This window comes from Biomphalaria glabrata, chromosome 12 (assembly GCF_947242115.1).
Source record: "Biomphalaria glabrata chromosome 12, xgBioGlab47.1, whole genome shotgun sequence".
Classification (NCBI taxonomy): domain Eukaryota; kingdom Metazoa; phylum Mollusca; class Gastropoda; family Planorbidae; genus Biomphalaria; species Biomphalaria glabrata.
Genome location: NC_074722.1, coordinates 23,004,094 through 23,025,236, shown reverse-complemented (window position 1 = coordinate 23,025,236; position 21,143 = coordinate 23,004,094). Strand labels below are relative to the sequence as shown.

At 34.9% G+C, this 21,143-nt stretch overlaps 2 protein-coding genes across 3 annotated transcripts; both read left to right on the top strand.

The window, feature by feature from the left end:
* Positions 1 to 9,087: 9,087 nt before the first annotated feature.
* On the top strand, positions 9,088 to 13,316 carry LOC106053812 (uncharacterized). Of its 2 annotated transcripts, none has more exons than XM_013209436.2 (6): positions 9,088 to 9,301; positions 9,652 to 9,781; positions 10,311 to 10,474; positions 11,225 to 11,378; positions 12,392 to 12,490; positions 12,924 to 13,316. In XM_013209436.2, exons 1-6 carry the CDS (start codon positions 9,265 to 9,267, stop codon positions 13,087 to 13,089), a joined length of 750 nt encoding a protein of 249 aa, XP_013064890.2. In that variant the 5' UTR covers positions 9,088 to 9,264; the 3' UTR covers positions 13,090 to 13,316. The 2 variants fall into 2 exon arrangements, with proteins under 2 accessions (XP_013064890.2, XP_055862589.1); XM_056006614.1 differs by having other exon boundaries at positions 12,392 to 12,438; positions 12,924 to 13,047.
* Positions 13,317 to 13,726: 410 nt separating this feature from the next.
* Positions 13,727 to 21,111, top strand: LOC129922065 (uncharacterized). Its single transcript, XM_056006371.1, has 6 exons — positions 13,727 to 13,842; positions 14,706 to 14,838; positions 15,855 to 16,003; positions 18,367 to 18,520; positions 18,658 to 18,756; positions 20,251 to 21,111. Exons 1-6 carry the CDS (start codon positions 13,821 to 13,823, stop codon positions 20,420 to 20,422), a joined length of 729 nt encoding a protein of 242 aa, XP_055862346.1. The 5' UTR covers positions 13,727 to 13,820; the 3' UTR covers positions 20,423 to 21,111.
* Positions 21,112 to 21,143: the final 32 nt, after the last annotated feature.

Genomic DNA, 21,143 nt, shown 5'->3' with positions numbered 1-21,143 from the left:
TTTTTGTGTGTGTTTTTTTGTTTTGTATTTTCTATATTCAGATAATTAATTAATCATTATTACATTTTTGTTCGACGAAACTTAACAGCATGAATTTAAAAAAATGCAATTTAAAATCCTGTTCACCTTTACTAATTGTGGTTAAAAGGCAACTTGTGGACTTCTTCGGAGCCTAAAAACAGAGCCAAGATAGAGAGCTAGTATAAGTAATACATCTTCAGCGCATGACTGTATCAAACATTTCAATTAAAACTATGTTATACCAAAATTATGTTCTAAATTGTAATATAAATAATACAAAACAAAAACAATGTTTAATTGTCACTCTACGTCTATAGAAGTAGAATGTAGATGTGACCATCCAGTGTCACTCTACGTCTATAGAAGTAGAATGTAGATGTGACCATTCAGTGTCACTCTACGTCTATAGAAGTAGAATGTAGATGTGACCATCCAGTGTCACTCTACGTCTATAGAAGTAGAATGTAGATGTGACCATCCAGTGTCACTCTACATCTATAGAAGTAGAATGTAGATGTGACCATCCAGTGTCACTCTACGTCTATAGAAGTAGAATGTAGATGTGACCATCCAGTGTCACTCTACGTCTATAGAAGTAGAATGTAGATGTGACCATCCAGAGATTAGACAGAATCATAGTACTTTTAAATAAATAAATTAAAGTATAGATGGCTATTAATACTTGAGATTGGAATAAAGTCAATTACTATTAGATTTTTTTTTGAAATATAATCACTAGATATAAAAACTTCTGAAAGTAGAAAGCAGGCTCAAAGATTCAAATCAATGAAATACAAATGTATAGTAACACTATGATGTGCTCACTGAAGTTGTCTATAGCACTGAGGACGAGTAAACACAAATAAAAACACAAAGAACACTTCATTTCAAGAGACAAGCCGCTAGCCAACTTGAAATATTTTTCTGAATAATTTTTTTTGTGTGGGGAAAAACAGGAGAAAATAAGACTATGTTCTTGTGTCACTATGTGCAGACAGACTATGTTCTTGTGTCCCTATGTGCAGACAGACTATGTTCTTGTGTCACTATGTGCAGACAGACTATGTTCTTGTGTCACTATGTGCAGACAGACTATGTTCTTGTTTCACTAAGTAAAGACAGACTATGTTCTTGTGTCCCTATGTGCAGACAGACTATGTTCTTGTGTCACTATGTGCAGACAGACTATGTTCTTGTGTCACTGTGTGCAGACAGAATATGTTCTTGTGTCACTATGTGCAGACAGACTATGTTCTTGTGTCCCTTCAGACAGAATGTGTTCTTGTGTCCCTGTGTGCAGACAGACTATGTTCTTGTGTCCATATGTGCAGACATACTATGTTCTTGTGTCCCTATGTGCAGACAGACTATGTTCTTGTGTCACTATGTGCAGACAGACTATGTTCTTGTGTCCCTATGTGCAGACAGACTATGTTCTTGTGTCACTAAGTAAAGACAGACTATGTTCTTGTGTCACTAAGTAAAGACAGACTATGTTCTTGTGTCACTAAGTAAAGACAGACTATGTTCTTGTGTCACTATGTGCAGACAGACTATGTTCTTGTGTCACTATGTGCAGACAGACTATGTTCTTGTGTCACTAAGTAAAGACAGACTATGTTCTTGTGTCACTAAGTAAAGACAGACTATGTTCTTGTGTCACTAAGTAAAGACAGAATATGTTCTTGTGTCACTATGTGCAGACAGACTATGTTCTTGTGTCCCTATGAGCAGACAGACTATGTTCTTGTGTCACTAAGTAAAGACAGACTATGTTCTTGTGTCACTAAGTAAAGACAGACTATGTTCTTGTGTCACTAAGTAAAGACAGACTATGTTCTTGTGTCACTAAGTAAAGACAGACTATGTTCTTGTGTCACTAAGTAAAGACAGAATATGTTCTTGTATCACTATGTGCAGACAGACTATGTTCTTGTATCACTTGGCCTAAGTGTATAGATGAGGGGGATTCTGTTGAATTGTTGAGTGTTATTAAGAAATATTCGCTATACCCACTTAGTAAGCAAATATTAATGTTACTTAAACTAATATAAGGTTCTACTGGATATTGAACAAAAAAAATCTTTTCTTTTTTGTGACAGATTTTAAAATGTTATTTATCACACGACTAGAATTCTGACTGATAACACAATAGACTGCCCAAATTAGAAAGTATGTCACGCACGACTGCCCATTCAGTCCAGCAGACGATATGTTTTCAATGTCTTCACCAGTTGTTTTAGTGTCAACAAATAAACCAAGACAAGATCCAGAATCCAAGCTGTTTCTATAAATGTCCTTATACAAGACGAGAGGCTGCGCTATGGTTGAAAGCTCCTAATATAGAGCATTAACTATAAACAAAACACTTCTTAGGCCCATCAGTTGTGACCTTCTCCTAGGCCAGCATTAAAACGACCACACACATACAATACACGCAATACACACAATACACGCAATTATTTTAATGAAACGTTTTCCCCCCAACAATACACTTTTTAGACTTTGTATATTAATGGAACAGCCAGCATTACGATAGCATCGGATAATTATTATTTTTTTCCATCATTCAATAGAAAGTCCTCATTGCCAACTAGGAACGTTTAGCCCGCACACCTTTTCTTTGCATCTCTCATAGGAAAGTAATGTCCAGTTTTCAACAAAGCATACCACTCTAATATAAACATCTACGGCATATACTTTGGCTCCACAAGGGACATGAAAAGGTTCAAAACAGTAGGTATATATTATATAGGCCTATATCTAGACAGGAAAACGGAAACCAATGCTTATCTTTAAGTAACTCTTTAAGTAACTCTTTAAGTAACTCTTTCAGTAACTCTTGAAGTAACTCTTGTTCAAGCTGTAAGGAAAGTCACTTTGTTTCAACTTTTTGAAGTTTTTCACGACATTATTTCTATATCCAGCCTAGATATAATTTATAACAAGATTACAAAGAGAGTTTGTGTTACACAAACTCAGAGGCGGCCCCCGTCGAGGTCGGATCCCTGTCGGTTCTACATATTCGCAAATAATATTCAAGAGGTAATTTAATTTTGATGGTCAAAAGTAATAATGTTTCAAAGATTCATTTGCCGTAAGTTTAAATTTAAATTAAATAAAAAAAAGTAGATTAGTTTTAGTATATTAAAACATTGCAATATTGATCAAAACGTTTGGAAATGAAAATCTACACTTTTTTTTACACTTTAAGTTTAGAAATTGAAATTCTACATCTTAATCTAGTCTATTTTAGTCTTAACTAGATCTAGAAATTGTAGATCAAGACTCTAAAATAATTTTAATTAGAATATAAATCCAGATCTAAATATACTGTAATAAAAATCTAGATCTAGTTTTAAAAATCTAGATTAGATCTAAATCAAGATATCATTCCTTTTTTTAAACGCGAGTCACATAACGAGGCTTAATAAACATTACTATACCGAGTTCTTTTTTCATTTCATTTAAAGAATTCATTCCATATGACGTCAAAGGAAAAAAAAAACCCACTACGTCACACGGCCTAGCTAGACTAAAAATCGCCTTCATCATTACAACCATTTATCGAGTGTTCATAGACATTGGTGCACCGAGTGCGTTCTTTTAGCATTTCTTTTAAAGAATACATTCCATATGACGTCAAAGAAAAAAAAAACACTACGTCACACGGCCTAGCTAGACTAATAATCACCTTCACCAATAAGAGCCATTTATCGAGTGTTCATAGACATTGGTGCACCGAGTGCGTTCTTTTAGCATTTCTTTTAAAGAATTCATTCCATATGACGTCAAAGGAAAAAAAAACACTACGCCACAGTGCCTAGCTAGACTAAAAATCGCCTTCATCATTACGAGCCATTTATCGAGTGTTCATAGACATTGGTGCACCGAGTGCGTTCTTTTAGCATTTCATTTAAAGAATTCATTCCATATGACGTCAAAGGAAAAAAAACACTACGTCACACGGCTTAGTTAGACTAAAATATGTTTTCATCAATACGAGCAATTTTCGAGGGTTAATAGACATTGGTGCACCGAGTGCGTTCTTTTAGCATTACATTTAAAGAGTCATTTATATGACGTCAAAGAAAAAAAATTCCATTACCTCACAATAGGCTAGTACCGGTACAATAAAAAAATGTCTTTATTTACACGAGATATTTAACGAGGGTTCATAGACAATGGTGCACTGAGTTCTAATAGAATTTATTTAAAAAGGATCAAAGCCGCATTGTTTTTGCGTTTTGTCTGTCAGTCGGTCTGTCCGTCATCTTGATATAAAAAAACAACTAAAAGTTATTAAAAATTGATTAACCTTTATTTTACGTTTCAAAACATCGCAATAATTTTTAGGTATGAACACAATTGAAAAGTTTATATAATAGATTGTTCCGGATGTTTGTATAAATAGTAAAAGAAAAAGAGAATTTCAGATAAATGTAATACCGTTAATTAAATTTTTTGGATGGTCTCGTATAAAAGTTAGATGTACTACAGCCATGTGGAGAGATTTTCATACCTTACTTTGGTGTTTGGATTCTGTTTTCCTTAAAAATCGGAAAATAATATTAACGATAATTAGATTTTTTAATGTTTTAGGTAGAAAGTTAAATGTACTGTAAGAGAGTAGTGAGTTAAAATATTTTTCATAAAAATCCGTAAAAACATTATTTCGTAAAAGAGAAGATTATTTGTTTATTAATTAGAAGAGGGAGTTCAAACAATTATTTGGCGTTAGTAGATTTTAAAAAAAATTCGGAACTTTCTGGCGACGATTTGTAAGAAACAAAATCCGGAACATTCTTTATTGATAACAAAACTTCTATGTTATGTTTCAGCAAGAAAATTAAATGTCTAAAAAGTAATGTTCAGTAATCAATTCTAGTAAATTACTTTTTTTAAAGCCCTGAACAACCTATTGTCGATATTTTTAAAATTTGTTTAAAGACGAAAATACGGAACAATTTGATATTGATAACCAAATTATAGTGACGCATTGTCAAATAATATAAGTGTAATATTAGTAAATTATGCGATTTCAAACAATCATTAGGCATAATTCATGTTTTATAAAACAATATCCGGAACATTTTTACACTTAATGAAATATAAGTCAGTATAGAGATTTTGATTTAGCATTAATATGCTATTTACATAAAAAACGGAACAACATATTATTAATAATGTGTTTTTGCAACGTTTAATCATGGAGATTGAATGTAATATAAATTAGAAGAGCAAACAAACATTTGTTGGGGTTGATTAGTTTTACACAAAAAAATCCGGAACAATAAATTTTTAGATAATTAAAACTATTGAGATGTTACGGGAGGAAAATAAAAGGGTAAATCAGATTTTCAATTGCTTTTAGAGTTCTAGTTTTTTTAATCTAATCGTGACGGACAGACCGACCAACAGACAAAACGCACAAAAATAATCTTCTTTTATTCGGATGGGGGCACTAAACAAAAAATAAATAAAATCTGTTTTTTTTTAAAGTTTAAGGAATTGGTTTAGCACCTGGTCATGTTGCGACGTTACGCTACTGCACGAAAATCGCTGCATAAAAAGTCCATTTAAAAAAAATGTGCGTGATATTTACATACAAAGTGCATTATTAGCCTTTATAAACAAACAGAAATGTTTTCTTTTTAATTTTAGCAGCTAGTTGACCAGAAAAAACATTTTTAACTATTATTTATATTTGTTGTAAACATTTCCTGTACATTTTTAAAATATATTTGACTTAGTGATACTGAAAATACACAAAAATTGTCCATCTTTGTTAGCATATTGTAACATTGCCTCCCTTACATTTACGTAATTGTTTTAGAACTGGTGTATTTTTATGAAAAAATCGCTTGCATAATTAATTTTATAAATTAAACGGTTTGCTTTTAGAAAACCAAAAGTAGCCGTTGCACCTAAACTTTTCAAGCCGCATTTAATGATGAAATAATATTTTTCATATCTCTTCTAGTTTTCGAGATCTGAGTGTGACAGACGGACAGACGGACATTTTGCACAAACCTAATAGCGGCTTTTTCCCATTACGGGGGCCGCTAAAAATCTGTGATTGAGAAATAGTTCCCCTTGTCACAAGTGGTTATTCTTTTTGACTAGAACCCCAGTTATATGTTTTGATCCCACAGTCAGGAATTTTGTTTTTAATTTTCAGCAGCTTAAATAATATCTGTATAAAGTATATCCATCTCGCAATAATGTGTTTTAAAACAAATTTTAAAAGTTCAGTAGCTTGCTACAATATAACTGACTACAATGGCAGACATTTGCTTGAATAAGACTTCATTTCTTATTGCAGAGGTTGGAGGGAGAGGGGGGGGGGGAGAGATGCTTTTAGAAAGTGTGGCAACTATGAAATTAATGGTTGGCTTTTCTATTAGTGGATTGTCAGGTTCTTGTATTCTTGTATTTATCAAATTATTATTATATATTTCCAATGCAAATATTTATTAATATTAAATATTATTTCAATTTGTATTATTGTTATTATTTTCTGAACTTATAATATTTTGGCTCAAGTTCAGCCTGACAAGCACACCATACACATATAGTTGTAGATAAACTAATAAACTAAGTGTATGATGTAAATAACAATAAAATTTATTCTTGTGATATATTTACAAATGACTGATTCATGATGACTGATAATAATAGTATGAAATATCAATATGTAATAATATGTAATCTACAATGATCCAGTTAGTCTCCTTAGATAAAGATCATTCATATAATTATGAAACACATAGTATATTACCTTAACTATAATAAGTAGTTCAATGGATCACATAGTCCTTCAATCTCAAAAACAACAACTGGTAATATATGTAGATCTAGCCTCTAGATCAGGTACTGTCCACTGACGACAATTCCAAAAAGTAGAAGTTCATAGTTGACACTACACCATCAGGTCTGACCACTGCAACCCGCAGTCTGGAATCTTGAACTTCAAACTCATGTACAAATCCACGTGCACACCAGACGACCAACTGAGAGAAAGACCTCAGTCCTGTAGAACTAAAGTTGTACTCTCAATATAGAACTGAGACTGAGAGAAAGACCTCAGTCCTGTAGACTGGAGACCTCAAGTTGTACTCTCAATATAGAACTGAGACTGAATAAACAAGTCTTGACACTGAGACTTGACACAGAGTCTAACACATAGACTTGACACTAATACTTGAAATAGAGTCTTCGACTGAGACTGCGACTAAAACTTAGTCTTGACGCTAAAACCCTATAGAAGATAAAAGAAAGGATTCTTCTAATCATCTATATCTAGTCTAATTATAGACTTACAAATACGAACGAATTCAAAAAGAAAAACTATACAATGAAAAATAAAACTCACCCTAAACAGGGGTCAAGATAATCCAACAAGAAAATGTCCAAGGCAAATGTTAAGGCTATCCAATAACAAAAACCAAGGAGAAATTCAAGAGCTCTCAAGACGCGTCTTTCTGTACCAACGTACAAAACAATGGAGAGACTGTACTAGACGATAAATGACGCAAATCACACACACACTAAATTTACGTCACTAGAAGTTGTGACAAGCAGCAAAAGCTCAGTCCTATAGTCTACACAGAAAATATTAATAATGTATAAATGTAATGACGTCATCAATATAGTGATCAACGCCGCACTATCAATTAGAGAACTAATTCTACTATACAGTTACATAGATAACTGCGACATGGATCCACTATTACCTTTTATAACAAAGCTCTGTACACGTTATCTCTCACATACTTATTCGCGGATCCAGTTGAAAAGAGAAAATAAATGCTACTTATTGAGAAATAAATGTATATGTGGAGTTATTTCCCTTATTATATTTTGTAGACATTTTTTCTCACTTTCGGATCAAGACAAAATTTTGCTCCATTATTCTTAGTTTTTGGAAATACACGAATGTTATTTAATATAGAAAAACGGAAGCTTTTCCCTGCAGTATTTGTATACATATTGCGTTTCTTCCCCTCAGACAAGCCTTGTTTTTTTTGTAAAGACTTTTTGTTTATTTTGCATGTTTTATCGTTACAATAACCTTACTCAAGGCCGGTGTGGACAGTATTGGACAGCAACTTTCCATTGGACAGCTGTGCTGGGTCGGACACTTATCTCGCATCCGACAGGATGCCAAAGGTGATCTATTTTGGCGAGCTTAATTAAGGACCATGTAACAGAGATGCCCCCAGGAAGCGCTATAAAGATCAACTTAGGCGCCATTTTGCCCTCACTGGCATAGAGGATAGTAGCTGGGAGCGTGTGACCTCTGAAAGAGACGGATGGAGAGCTCTCATTAACGTAGTGGGACGCACATTTGAAGACAGGCGCAGAAGTCGTAAACAAAATCATGAAATCGAGACCCTACGTGGGGAAATATACAGGTCGCCATTTGAGGTCGTCATGGTGAAAGCTCTGCACTCATCCCTATTCTTCGAGAGCGAAGTCATTGCCATTATTTAGAATATTAATAATTTTAATCTATTAATTGTCACCAAAAATTTTAGGGTTCCATTCCGAGATTCAGAAAGTGGATAGTACATTACAAAGACGAAATGGACGCAACATGATCTGAAATGGGCCGATCCCCCCCCCCCCCCCCAAAAAAAAAAAAAAAAAAAAAAACAGCTTAACAATAACTAAGGACAAAAACGGTTGACCTAACCAGAAAATGCTCAGATGCAGTGAGACAGACACGAACTGAGACATTGTAAATCATCATGGGTCCACGCTACGTGAACTACTGACGCAAGAGTCGCTGAAGATAAGACTTCAGAAAAACTGTGGTAGAATTGGGGATTCCTAAAAGCTTCAGAACCATCAGCCTAGATTGTAGACGAACACCTTGGGCTCAGGCATGTCTAAAGAACTAGATGCGAAGGTCAAAGGTCATGCTGACATCCTACTGCATGACAGACATGCCATTGACATCGATGGAAGAACTTGATTGATAAACAAGTAAGAGAAAAATATTTTGTTTTCTAATAATTTCTGTCAAGCAATTTTAAAAAACTTATACCGGAAGTCATTAATATCATTGGAAATAAATGGATTATCTCAACTCCAATTTTCATTCTTTACCATTGTTGTGCTTGTAAATTATATATTTACATTAGGTATTGAACATTTTTTTCCCATAACGAAGAATACTAAATCGGAATAACTATTTAAGTTCGCGTGTTACATAAGTAGACTAACAGACTTCCATTCATGACTTTCTCCTGGAGACTTCTTTATGCAGTTCTGAGTAAGTTTTACCTTGCCAAGGTAATGAGTTCAACGTAATGTCTATAACTGATGATTCTAAATGCTTTTACTTTGCAAAGCCAAAAAAGCCAAAGACACAATTAATGACACTTACTTGGGACTAAGCTAACACATGGTTACGCATGGGAAGTGAAGAACCTTACGGTTAAGATGAGAAATTAGACAAATGAAGTCTGAAAGTGAAAGGGGTGGCGCTAAAAAATGCAATCATGAAAGATGAATCAACAGAATATGACTTTTTGTTTAAGTTGCGAAGGTCTTTCTACGCTGTCATTACTTTTTTACCTTTGGACATTGACGTTGAGAAGATGTACATCTACTGTATTTCAGGTGTGCCCTGGTTTTTGATACCTGTAATGTCTCAGATAATGACAGCGGATGAGTACTGTCTCTCAAAGTTTGCAACCAAGAAAAAAGATCAAGTGAAATATGGATTCTCACAGTTTGCCATCATGTGCAGGTAGATGACTGCTGGGACGCTTAGTCGGAACAATTAAACCTCAGTTGACTCCATAGTGAAACCTCAGTTGAGTCCATAGTTAAACCCTCAGGCCCTTAGTTAAGCCCCCAGTTAAGCCCATAGCTAAACCCTTATTTTAGCCCTTAATTAAACCCTTAGTCGGGCCCTCAGTTTAGCCCACAGTTTAACCCTTAGTTAAGCCCTTAGTTAAACACTTAGTTTAGCTCCTACTTAAGCCCTTAATTGGTCCCTCAGTTAAGGCTATAGTTAAACCCTCAGTTAGGCACTTAGTTAAACACTCAGGCCCTTAATTGAGCCCATAGGTAAACCCTCAGTTAAGCCCATAGTTAAACCGTCAGTTGAGCCCATAGTTAACCCCCAATTGAGCCCATAGTTAAACCCTGAGTTGGGCCTATAGTTAAACCCTCAGTTGAGCCCATAGTTAAACCCTCAGGGGACCAGTTTTCGAATGGAGTGCCCACACGAGTCCACTCACGTTAAGATATAGACTTAATGATTTCTTTTTCAGCAACCTTGATGCTTTCAATGAATGTATTCTAAACACTACCAACCCAATGCAAACCAAAAAAGCTCTAGTAGGGGTCAGAGTTCAACTTTTTGAGACGGTGTACCCTCACCCTTACGATCTAATACGTGCCGGGTATATTTTCTGTACCGAGGAGCTTCCACTCTGTAAGTATTTTATATGTACCTACTTTTTAGTGACATCGTAAGGAAAAGCAACTAGTGTTTTTGAGCTGTCTGTCTGTTCGTATTTGAGTCCTATTTTCTATAAGTCTGTTACATTTAGATCGCGCAATGCCAAAGAATTATCGAAAAATTGTAGATCGTCATCTCCTAACGTTTAATAAAACTTTTGTTTTCTTTCTGTTAACTTATAAATCGACACACTAAATCAAGTACTCTGACTTGGTCATCAAAAAAAAAAGAAGAGTGTGTGTGAGATATGGCTCTTTACAAGTCTGAGACTCGAGATATGGCTCTTTACAAGTCTGAGACTCGAGATATGGCTCTTTACAAGTCTGAGACTCGAGATATGGCTCTTTACAAGTCTGAGACTCGAGATATGGCTCTTTACAAGTCTGAGACTCGAGATATGGCTCTTTACAAGTCTGAGACTCGAGATATGGCTCTTTACAAGTCTGAGACTCTCTCTCTCTTTGTCGTCTACGTCTAAATGTCAGCCCTCGATGTAACAAAATATGTAAGTTGCAGCTGGGGCTGCGTAGCCACGTGACTTGCTGCAATCCTCATTGATCTTTGGGCTCGAAGCCTTTTAAATATAAGCTTTCATTTGAAAACAGTCGATTCGACAGCCAAGCGTTCTTTATTACCCATTCTGTGCAAGTAAAAAAAATACAGTTAAAAATCTAAGTGATGAATGATGACACGTGTCGATGCATTCATTCTGTTTTCCTTCAGATTTGGAACATTACAAATTTCAGGAAAATGACGTCATACAGTGTGAGAAATCAATCAACTTTAGTGGCTGTCTAATGCAAGGGGAAGCTGCTGACAATCTGGCCAGACTTATCAAAGGAAACAGCAAGACCATCATGTATTTGGCGGCATGCAAGTAAGGGAGGTGATCATATGAGAGAATCAAAGTCTTTCAATTTAGGAGAGTATCATGACTTTATCTGCTCTTGTTAGCATTTTGATTTGTAAGACGTGGTTTACATTTAAACATAAATCTTGAAACATTACAATAGAGAAAGAGAAAAAAAAAGAGAAGAGAATAGGGAAAAGATTTAATGAAACCAGAAGACAATGACAAGGGTAAGATAGGGAGATATAAATATTCATAACAGGCAGTGTCAAGGACGCTAAATTGTAAAATCACTGTAAAAGTCTAGCTAACATTTTGTATTGTGCTTCAAACGAAAATACTTAGATCCTGCAGTGTTTGACACTGCACATACAGTTTAAAAACACATAGCTGATAAAAACTGAAGTTTGTTTTGTTTGATATATTGGAATGTTCAGATTTGAAACTGACTCCATCCTAGGCCTAGCCCAAACTTCCAACAGGACGACTGGGGATGGCAGCGGGCAGGGTTCAAACCCAGGACCACTGGGACGACAGTTCAGAACGTTTATTATTCTGTCCAGTCAGCCTACACTGGCTACACTACAATTGTACAAACCTTTTAGGAACATTCTTGATACAAATCCTCATCATTTATTGAGATAAAAAAAAGCATAAAAAAACTATTAAAAAGTAAATTTATTTGTTTAATTGTTCGGGTATCACCACAGAACAGAGTTGACCAAATAAAATACTTCTAGATAAATTGTTAAACCCTCCCTCCCCAGGTTAATTTAATGTACACTTCAATTGATGGGATTCCCAGCGGTCTTTGCTTGCTATAAGGCGGAAACATTAATACGGAAAAAATCTTTCACTGCCTCTAGATTTAAACTGGCCTAAATGAACAGAGGTCTACGACAAGCATAGAGATCTACATTTTTAAAACAAAGCAATTACACTCAATGTGCCAAATTCAAATTAAAAAAAAATGCATTTCAGCTGTAATCTAGTGTATAGTTTTATAGTTGTATAATAGTCTGTGTCTCTCTCCTCCACAGTTCAACTTACCATTACTATACTTGTCTCCGTAGTCAGTATATCAAGTGTAAGCCTGAATTTTCCAATTTGTTTAACTATCACTTTGCTAGACTTGGCCCGTAAGTAGATTTACAACTCTTGAAAACAATATTATAAAGCCATCTCGACACACAATTACATCGTTATAATGTGAAGTGTCGTACACAGTTTTCCTGTACAACATTTCAAGAATTACCTCACATTTATTTATATCAATATAGAGGCGCAGGATCTTTATTTGTAGCATATCTACCTGCTATTGGCTTTATTTCTTGCTAGTCCGAAGGTTTAGGGTTTCAATTCTCACGTCCCCACTCTCAAAGATATGTTCTATGACTCAACTACTGAGTCCTACTATTCAAGACACATTTGTATACACTGTGACACTCTCCACTTCTCAGCCACACATTTTATTTTCTGTTGTTTGTCACATTCCCAACCACATGTCCATCTACTCAGCCACTATAAAGGCTATTGGTATTTTCTAACCACTATTTCTTCTATCCTGAACAGAGATTGTCTACTATATGAATACGAGAACAACACGCTGATTCTATTCACGAAGTGTCCGACCCAGTCTAGGAATGCTGGGACTGTTTCTGTACCACTTGGAGCTCTCCTGGCAATACTAATCTTTGTGATGACATTCTCCAATCTCAAGACATTGATAACTATTTGACAGTCATATTAATTTATAAATGTTAAACTAATTATAAAATATATAAAGTGTTGAGTTCATGCATTTGTAAATTATTTTTAACATAATTACCTTTGCTGCAATTTAGTATATTGTATTGTAAAATCATGACCAATAGATGACATAAATTGAGTGATTTGGATATATGAAGTTTAGATACTTAGTTCTATTTTCCAAGATTACTCTTCCCTTTATTGTATCCCAACAGATCTGTGTTGTTCTGTTGCAATTAAAAGTATGTACAGTGACAATCTTCCATGGGTTCATTGTTTTAACTACTTGATTTTGGTTAGTTTTACTTTTTTTTTTTTTGGTTAGTTTTACTTTTTTTTTTTTTTGAAACCTTTTATCTTAATCCATGTACGGTATTAGACACCGTATACATTTCTTCATACTATCAGTTTCAGGCCTAGAGAAAAAAAAAGACTTTTTCTCGAAGTCCCCAATTGATTTTAACATTCTCATTTCCCTTGCCACATTTATTTTGGTATTTTGTTCTCTAGTAAAAAAAGAAATATCCAGTTTGAATGTAGTGAAATGACAATACATCTTGAGAAAAATCTTGCGTTAGTATTCCCAGAAAATGAAAAAGTGTGTCAAAACCAATAAGCACTTTGGTCGAACCCGGAAATGTATGAATAATGTTTTGTTTTCAATAAGTCAAGCAGCTATCAAAAGTTATATTAAATCTAGATTTTGATAAATATGCAAAGATGTTGACTACTTACACAGCAGGTCTATCAGATGTATTGTTTCTAACAAAATTCATTGTATTTACGTAACGTAAAATAGACTAGTCTACTTCAATCAAGATTTAAAGTTATAAAAACTGTGATTTCTTAATCTGTTTAGGATATTATCCATAAAATTAAATGATTAGATTTAATTCAATACTTGTATATATATATATATATATTTGAATGTCGCGGAAAATACTGTATTACTCATTAATCGTCGGATTCGAGACAAGCCTTATTAGTATTATTATTATTATGCATCCCGAAATTTAAAAAATCTAGATTATAAGACATTTATTCCAATGTTGCTGTTTTGTCTTGTTTATCTTTGGTGTTCTTAGACTGAGACTTCGATCCTATCGCGCCATTCTGCGCATTAGTCTGCAAACTCTTTTGATATACATCGGTCGCGACTCCCAGGGCCCTAGGTTTATTAAGTAGATTGAACGTCGTGTTAGACAAGGACGACCCTTTTATAAATGTCTTTGATAACGTCTTTTGTCTTGTCTGAAGATTTGTCTCGCTTAGGGAGCGAGGCCTTGAGGATAAAGATCTCTTCCTAGAGTCTTTCTCCACTGCCGAGCACATGTTTAGCCCATATTTAGCTCTCTTTTTGACCTTTGTGGACGACTTCCAAGTCTCGCAAGCGTACATGGTTGAAGGGCCATAACCTGTTTCCTCTTGTCTGAGGATTTGTCTCGCGAATTTGATTGTTTTCTGTTTGTCTCCTAGATGTACAGAAACATGCGCTAACTTCTCAGGGATAAATTCGTTTCTTTGTTTATATTTAAATTCTTGTTTTGTGTGCGTATTTCAATGTGTAAGTAGGACTCTATTTCATGGACATTATGTTTGCTTTAGTCATCAGTTGTATCGTCCCACTGATCCTTTGCTTCAACAAATCCCTGGATGAACATTGCATTGCGCAGATGCCGGCCGTTCAAGACAAAACTCTGGGGAGAATTGGATACAAACCTTTGATCGTCATTTGCAGGTAAGGACAATTCATGATGTAGACGCTCGCGATATCTCTCAGTTGTCACTTACGTAACAAGACACCAAAAACAAGACATTGTTTCGACTGTACTATATTACAATAATTCAATATTGTCTCAGCTATAAATGACATCATTCTTCTAAATTAACTCAGATATAAGAACTATAAAAGACATTGTGACTTTACATTTTCTTAGATAGAGCTTCTTAAACTGTTTTGACTCGCGGGCCCCTTTATATACTATAAACTTGTCCACCGACCCTAAGTGCTACATAAACGCAAAAACAAAACAAAAACAAAACAAAAACAACAACATTTTATTGAAAGAGTGTTTATTGGGATGATAACGTTTGTCAAAAATTTAAGTTAAACAAATTTTAATGGGTGTATATATGTCCGGCACAATGTTTGCAATTAGCATAAATTTCTAGTCGGTTCTTTTCTTCGGGATGAAGTTCATGACAGCAATAAATCCACGTTTGACCAAATAAGAAGACGCGAAAGCAGTCAACAACTTCTGTACCCGTAATGCTGGATATAAAATTGGAATCTTTTTTGAAACTAGAATTTTTGGTATCAATTTCAGAGATTGTCCTTGTTTATAAATATTTCAATAAAGTGCGCCTGTATAAGTATGGATTCATCTGTGATTGGGATCTGAGTTAAATGGTTTAATATCTAGTCGAGAATATCCAAGTGAAGAATGTCTCTACAGCTTTGGTTTAGGTCGACATTGACACCAACATATAGTACGTAATTGATGTATTAAACACTAGTGCGCGGCGAGCTGATTATTATTCCGATTATTCAATCGGATAAACTGACTTTTAGCAAAGATGTTATTTTATGAAATGTTCTTCTTTCTGCGGACCTTCTACGGTTGTCTCGAGGACCCCTTGGGGTCCGCGAACCACAGTTTGAGAACCTCTAACAACATTAGGGTTTATCTGTATTAAGACTCTCCATGAATTTGTCTCTACTCTATACCAATTGACTGACTATTCGTGTTTCAGCAACATTGACAAGTTCTCCAACTGTATAATGGAAAACAGAACCCAGAAACTCTGGGGAGTTCAAATAGAACCGTTTGAGAAGCAGTTTCCTGGTACATTTGACTTGTTCAGAGCAGGATATATGTTCTGTAGTGAAACATTCCCGAAAAGTTAGTATAATTTTATGATCTAGATAGATAGACAGATAGATAGATAGATAGATAGATAGATAGATAGATAGATAGATAGATAGATAGATAGATAGATAGATAGATAGATAGATAGATAGATAGATAGATAGATAGATAGATAGATAGATAAGATTAGATCGATATTATTAGATCGATAGATAGATATGATTACATAAATACATATGATTATATATATATTTGATTAAATAGATTAGACGGAGAGATAGATTAGAGAAAATATATTACATAGATTACAAGAAAGTATTAAATTAAATGTAGTGAAACAAGGAACAGTCCTGATCAGGGCACGAACTATTTGATTTGACAACTCCCCCTAGTATCAACAAAGTACCTAGCTAACAAACAAGCCATTCGAACATCCAAAGTAACAAATAATCTTTTTGATCGCTAGCGTTTCGATGGTGCTACCCATAGTAACATGACCCACACTCTCGCTCCAAACTCGCATTCCAGTCTTCACCAAACTAGATTACATCTCATTGTAGACACTGAGTTTATATATCACTAGATACCTCATACGACTATTTTACATCCATCCCAGACCACTTAATGGAAGATAATCACTTTAAATCGTCTCCATGTGAATTGGTTTAAATCTTTTCATTGAGAATTAGTTGAGATCTTCTCCCTGAGAATTAATTTAAATCTTCTCCCTGAGAACTAGTTTAAATCTTCTCCCTGAGAATTAATTTAAATCTTCTCCCTGAGAACTAGTTTAAATCTTCTCCCTGAGAATTAGTTTAAATCTTCTCCCTGAGAATTAGTTTAAATCTTCTCCCTGAGAACTAGTTTAAATCTTCTCCCTGAGAACTAGTTTAAGTCTTCTCCCTGAGAACTAGTCCCTGAGAACTAGTTTAAATCGTCTCCCTGAGAACTAGTTTAAATCTTCTCCCTGAGAACTAGTTTAAATCTTCTCCCTGAGAACTAGTTTAAATCTTCTCCCTGAGAACTAGTTTAAGTCTTCTCCCTGAGAACTAGTTTAAATCGTCTCCATGAGAACTAGTTTAAATCGTCTCCCTGAGAACTAGTTTAAATCTTCTCCCTGAGAACTAGTTTAAGTCTTCTCCCTGAGAACTAGTTTAAATCGTCTCCATGAGAACTAGTTTAAATCGTCTCCCTGAGAACTAGTTTAAATCTTCTCCCTGAGAACTAGTTTAAATCTTCTCCCTGAGAACTAGTTTAAATCTTCTCCCTGAGAACTAGTTTAAATCGTCTCCCTGAGAACTAGTTTAAATCTTCTCCCTGAGAACTAGTTTAAATCTTCTCCCTGAGAACTAGTTTAAATCTTCTCCCTGAGAACTAGTTTAAATCTTCTCCCTGAGAACTAGTTTAAATCTTCTCCCTGAGAACTAGTTTAAATCTTCTCCCTGAGAACTAGTTTAAATCTTCTCCCTGAGAACTAGTTTAAATCTTCTCCCTGAGAACTAGTTTAAATCTTCTCCCTGAGAACTAGTTTAAATCGTCTCCCTGAGAACTAGTTTAAATCTTCTCCCTGAGAACTAGTTTAAATCGTCTCCCTGAGAACTAGTTTAAATCTTCTCCCTGAGAACTAGTTTAAAACACTACTTGACTGTTACTGTCATTACGACATGACCGTATTGCGATTGCTCAAAAAGCCACTTCAGGAACATTCTCATATTTCAGCACAACCCCAAAGTAAAATTAATCAGAACAGAAATGTAAAATATTAAAATTAATGTCAACCACACTGTCACATCACATTATTACAATAAAATTGTGAAGAAAATAAGGCATTTCTGTCCTTGTTCTGATTTGATCAGACATATCTGTCCTTGTTTTGATTTGATCAGGCATTTCTGTCCTTGTTTTGATTTGATCAGGCATTTCTGTCCTTGTTTTGATTTGATCAGATATATCTGTCCTTGTTCTGATTTGATCAGACATATCTGTCCTTGTTCTAATTTGATCAGACATTTCTGTCCTTGTTCTGATTTGATCAGACATATCTGTCCTTGTTCTGATTTGATCAGACATATCTGTCCTTGTTCTGATTTGATCAGACATATCTGTCCTTGTTCTGATTTGATCAGACATTTCTGTCCTTGTTCTGATTTGACCAGACATATCTGTCCTTGTTCTGATATGATCAGACATTTCTGTCCTTGTTCTGATTTGATCAGACATATCTGTCCTTGTTCTGATTTGATCAGACATTTCTGTCCTTGTTCTGATTTGATCAGACATATCTGTCCTTGTTCTGATTTGATCAGACATTTCTGTCCTTGTTCTGATTTGATCAGACATTTCTGTCCTTGTTCTGATTTGATCAGACATATCTGTCCTTGTTCTGATTTGATCAGATGCATGGAAAGTTAAGTCCATCACAGAAGAAGATACCTTACATTGTGAACAAAATGTTGATGTTGAAAAATGTCGCACAGAGAGCCTCGCCGGACCCTTGAAGGAACTGCTGAGAACACAAGTCCCTTTCGAGATCTTTGAGCTATCTTGTATGTAAGTTCTTCATGAATTTCAATCCTTTTATTTTTATTTTTGTCACACACTTTCAAAACTGTGAAAGGAGTTGAACCCAACCCTTGAAGTAAACACTTAACAAGATTTAATTCATGATCTCAACATGTTTGTTTCAGAGCTTCCTACAAGTTCTACAAATGTCTACGAGAGCAGTATACCAGATGTAATGCTGACATGGACTTTTTTTTCATTTACCATTTCGCACGGCTTGGTGTGTAAGTGTCTCATTCGAACACACAATGTGTATCATGACTATGTCGACTACTAGATTTAGATCGACTAGGTCTAACAACTATGTGGAGTGGAGGGCATTGCTATGTGAGAAACAAAGTTCCGACCATTGCTAATGTTTTCATGTTATCCCAGCACGATGTCAGAGACGGCATTAACTCTTTCTCTCCGTACTTGTTTTCCACGTTCCGATGAAATTATTTGTTTTGCTTATTAGTGTTTCACTACCCTATTAGGGTTAAACTTCGATAACTTTTTCTATGTTATCAAAAAATGTTTTATTAGGTATAGAATTAAAGAAGAATGCATTATCTTTTTATATAATCTATCTATATATATAATTCTCTTCTTCCCTCAACAGTTTACACGAGAAGAAGAAGTAAAGGAAAGATCACTCTCTTATTTCTGCGGATAGTCCACGAGAAAACAAGAGTAGTATTCACACTACGGATGACTGGCTGCGCGTTTGACTGTCGTTTAAATCAAACCCTGCCCGCTCCCATTCCCCTTTGTCCTGCGGGAGGTTTGGACTAGGAACTAATCTAAGAAATCTACTCTGTATATATATATATATATATATATATATATATATATATATATATGTGTGTAAATAGCAGGGCCGGACTTAACCATTGTGGGGCCCTATGCGAAACGGATTTTGCGGGGTCAAGTTTGGGTAGAGAAGCGGATAATAAGTGAAATTTAAGAGTTTGTATAAGAAAATAAATTCGTCTATGCATTTTATTCATTCTTTCTACGTACAGAATTACTTTACGAGCCTTGCGTACATCATAATAATTCTGTTTCCTACATAGATCACGCTCAATAGAAACAATGACCTAATAATTTATACACCTTGAATTAGTGCGGGTTCTATGAAAGTGCGGGTCCTATAAAAGTGCGGGGCCCACTACGGTCACATAGGTTGCAGTGGCCTTAGGCCGCCTTCTCAAAATAGCGGCGTATGCTACGCCGCCGGTCGACTAGTATTTATTAAAGTTTATAAAACCAAAGAATTAATGTAATAAGTCAAATCAACGTTGGTATCGTCAATTAGGAGAGAAAGAGTTAAGGGATAGCGAGAGGGACAAACTCACAAGCCCCGCGCCTTTGGGTTAGTGGGCACGATACTGAGACTATTTTGTCTTTTAATATAGAACATTAGAGAAAGGTAGTGATGGAGAGCTAGATAGAAAACGAAGGGATTGATTGATAGACAGAGAGACAGACTGATAGATAAATAGATAGATAGATAAATAGGTTTAGATCTATATGATTAGATAGATAGATAGATAGATAGATAGATAGATAGATAGATAGATAGATAGATAAATATATAGATAGATAGATAGATAGATAAATATATAGATAGATAGATAGATAGATAGATAGATAGATAGATAGATAGATAGATAGATAGATAGATAGATAGATAGATAGATAGACATGTATAGATAGCCATGTATTGTGTCCCCCAGGGAATGTATCTATCCACAAAACGAGTTCAACCCAGTGCTGATGGAAGAAGTGTGTACAGGGAGCTCAAAAAGCCAAGGATTCGCCCAAGGGTTCTCACATCAGCCCAATTCCAGGGCCATGTTTACTACACTTTTGTTAATCGCTGTTTACTTCTTAGAAAAGTTGAGATGACTGGACAGAGTGTTGTGGTATTGTGTCTAGGCTGTAAAGAGATGAACCAAAACGTCACGTGACTTCATATGTTGTGGAGATTTTGTTTCCTAAATAATATTTATATTTGAATATTTCCTTTTCTTTTGGTAGTGATAGAGAGAAATAAAGTGGAGTCTGCTAGTTGAGCTGTTGCAGTGACATGTGACAATAAAGACAGTTGACCGCAATTTAGTTATATGAATAATATATATATATATAAAGATCGCTGAAGCCGAGTCTGACAAATATATAAAGCTCGACTAAAAATATTAACATTTTGTAATTATTTATTTACAATTGCTTAATTCGGATTGCAAATTCTTGGTACTAGGTGGGTAGGTAGGTGGGCGCGATTTTCGGGTGGGGGGATGGGGCGGGGACAAAATCATTCTTTTTTTTTAATTTAACATTCATTAGTAATTAGGAGAAAAATAATCATTGTGTAAGTTATAGAAAAAAAGAAATTGTCTTTTTTTAAGCATGTGTTTAAATTTTTCTTGTTACAAATGTAGCTTACTAAAAAAAATTATTTTTCTGTTGAAAATGTCTGTTGATGAAAATAAAAGTCCAACAGTTCCGGTCAATGAGTTGTAATACAGACTAAGTCTGTCTGATTAATGTCTTCATAGAAATTCATTCCAGAATGATAAATAAACATTGTTTTAAAACGACGAATTTATTTTTTTCATTAGAGAAATTG

Excerpts from the sequence above, each read along its gene's own strand:
- LOC106053812 (XM_013209436.2), top strand. The coding sequence starts at position 9,265 with ATGACTTTCTCCTGGAGACTTCTTTATGCAGTTCTGA. Across the intron at positions 10,475-11,224 it reads TACCGAGGAGCTTCCACTCT|ATTTGGAACATTACAAATTT; the intron begins GTAAGTATTTTA and ends GTTTTCCTTCAG. Across the intron at positions 12,491-12,923 it reads CACTTTGCTAGACTTGGCCC|AGATTGTCTACTATATGAAT; the intron begins GTAAGTAGATTT and ends TATCCTGAACAG.
- LOC129922065 (XM_056006371.1), top strand. The coding sequence starts at position 13,821 with ATGTTGACTACTTACACAGCAG. Across the intron at positions 14,839-15,854 it reads CCTTTGATCGTCATTTGCAG|CAACATTGACAAGTTCTCCA; the intron begins GTAAGGACAATT and ends TTCGTGTTTCAG. Across the intron at positions 16,004-18,366 it reads TAGTGAAACATTCCCGAAAA|ATGCATGGAAAGTTAAGTCC; the intron begins GTTAGTATAATT and ends TGATTTGATCAG.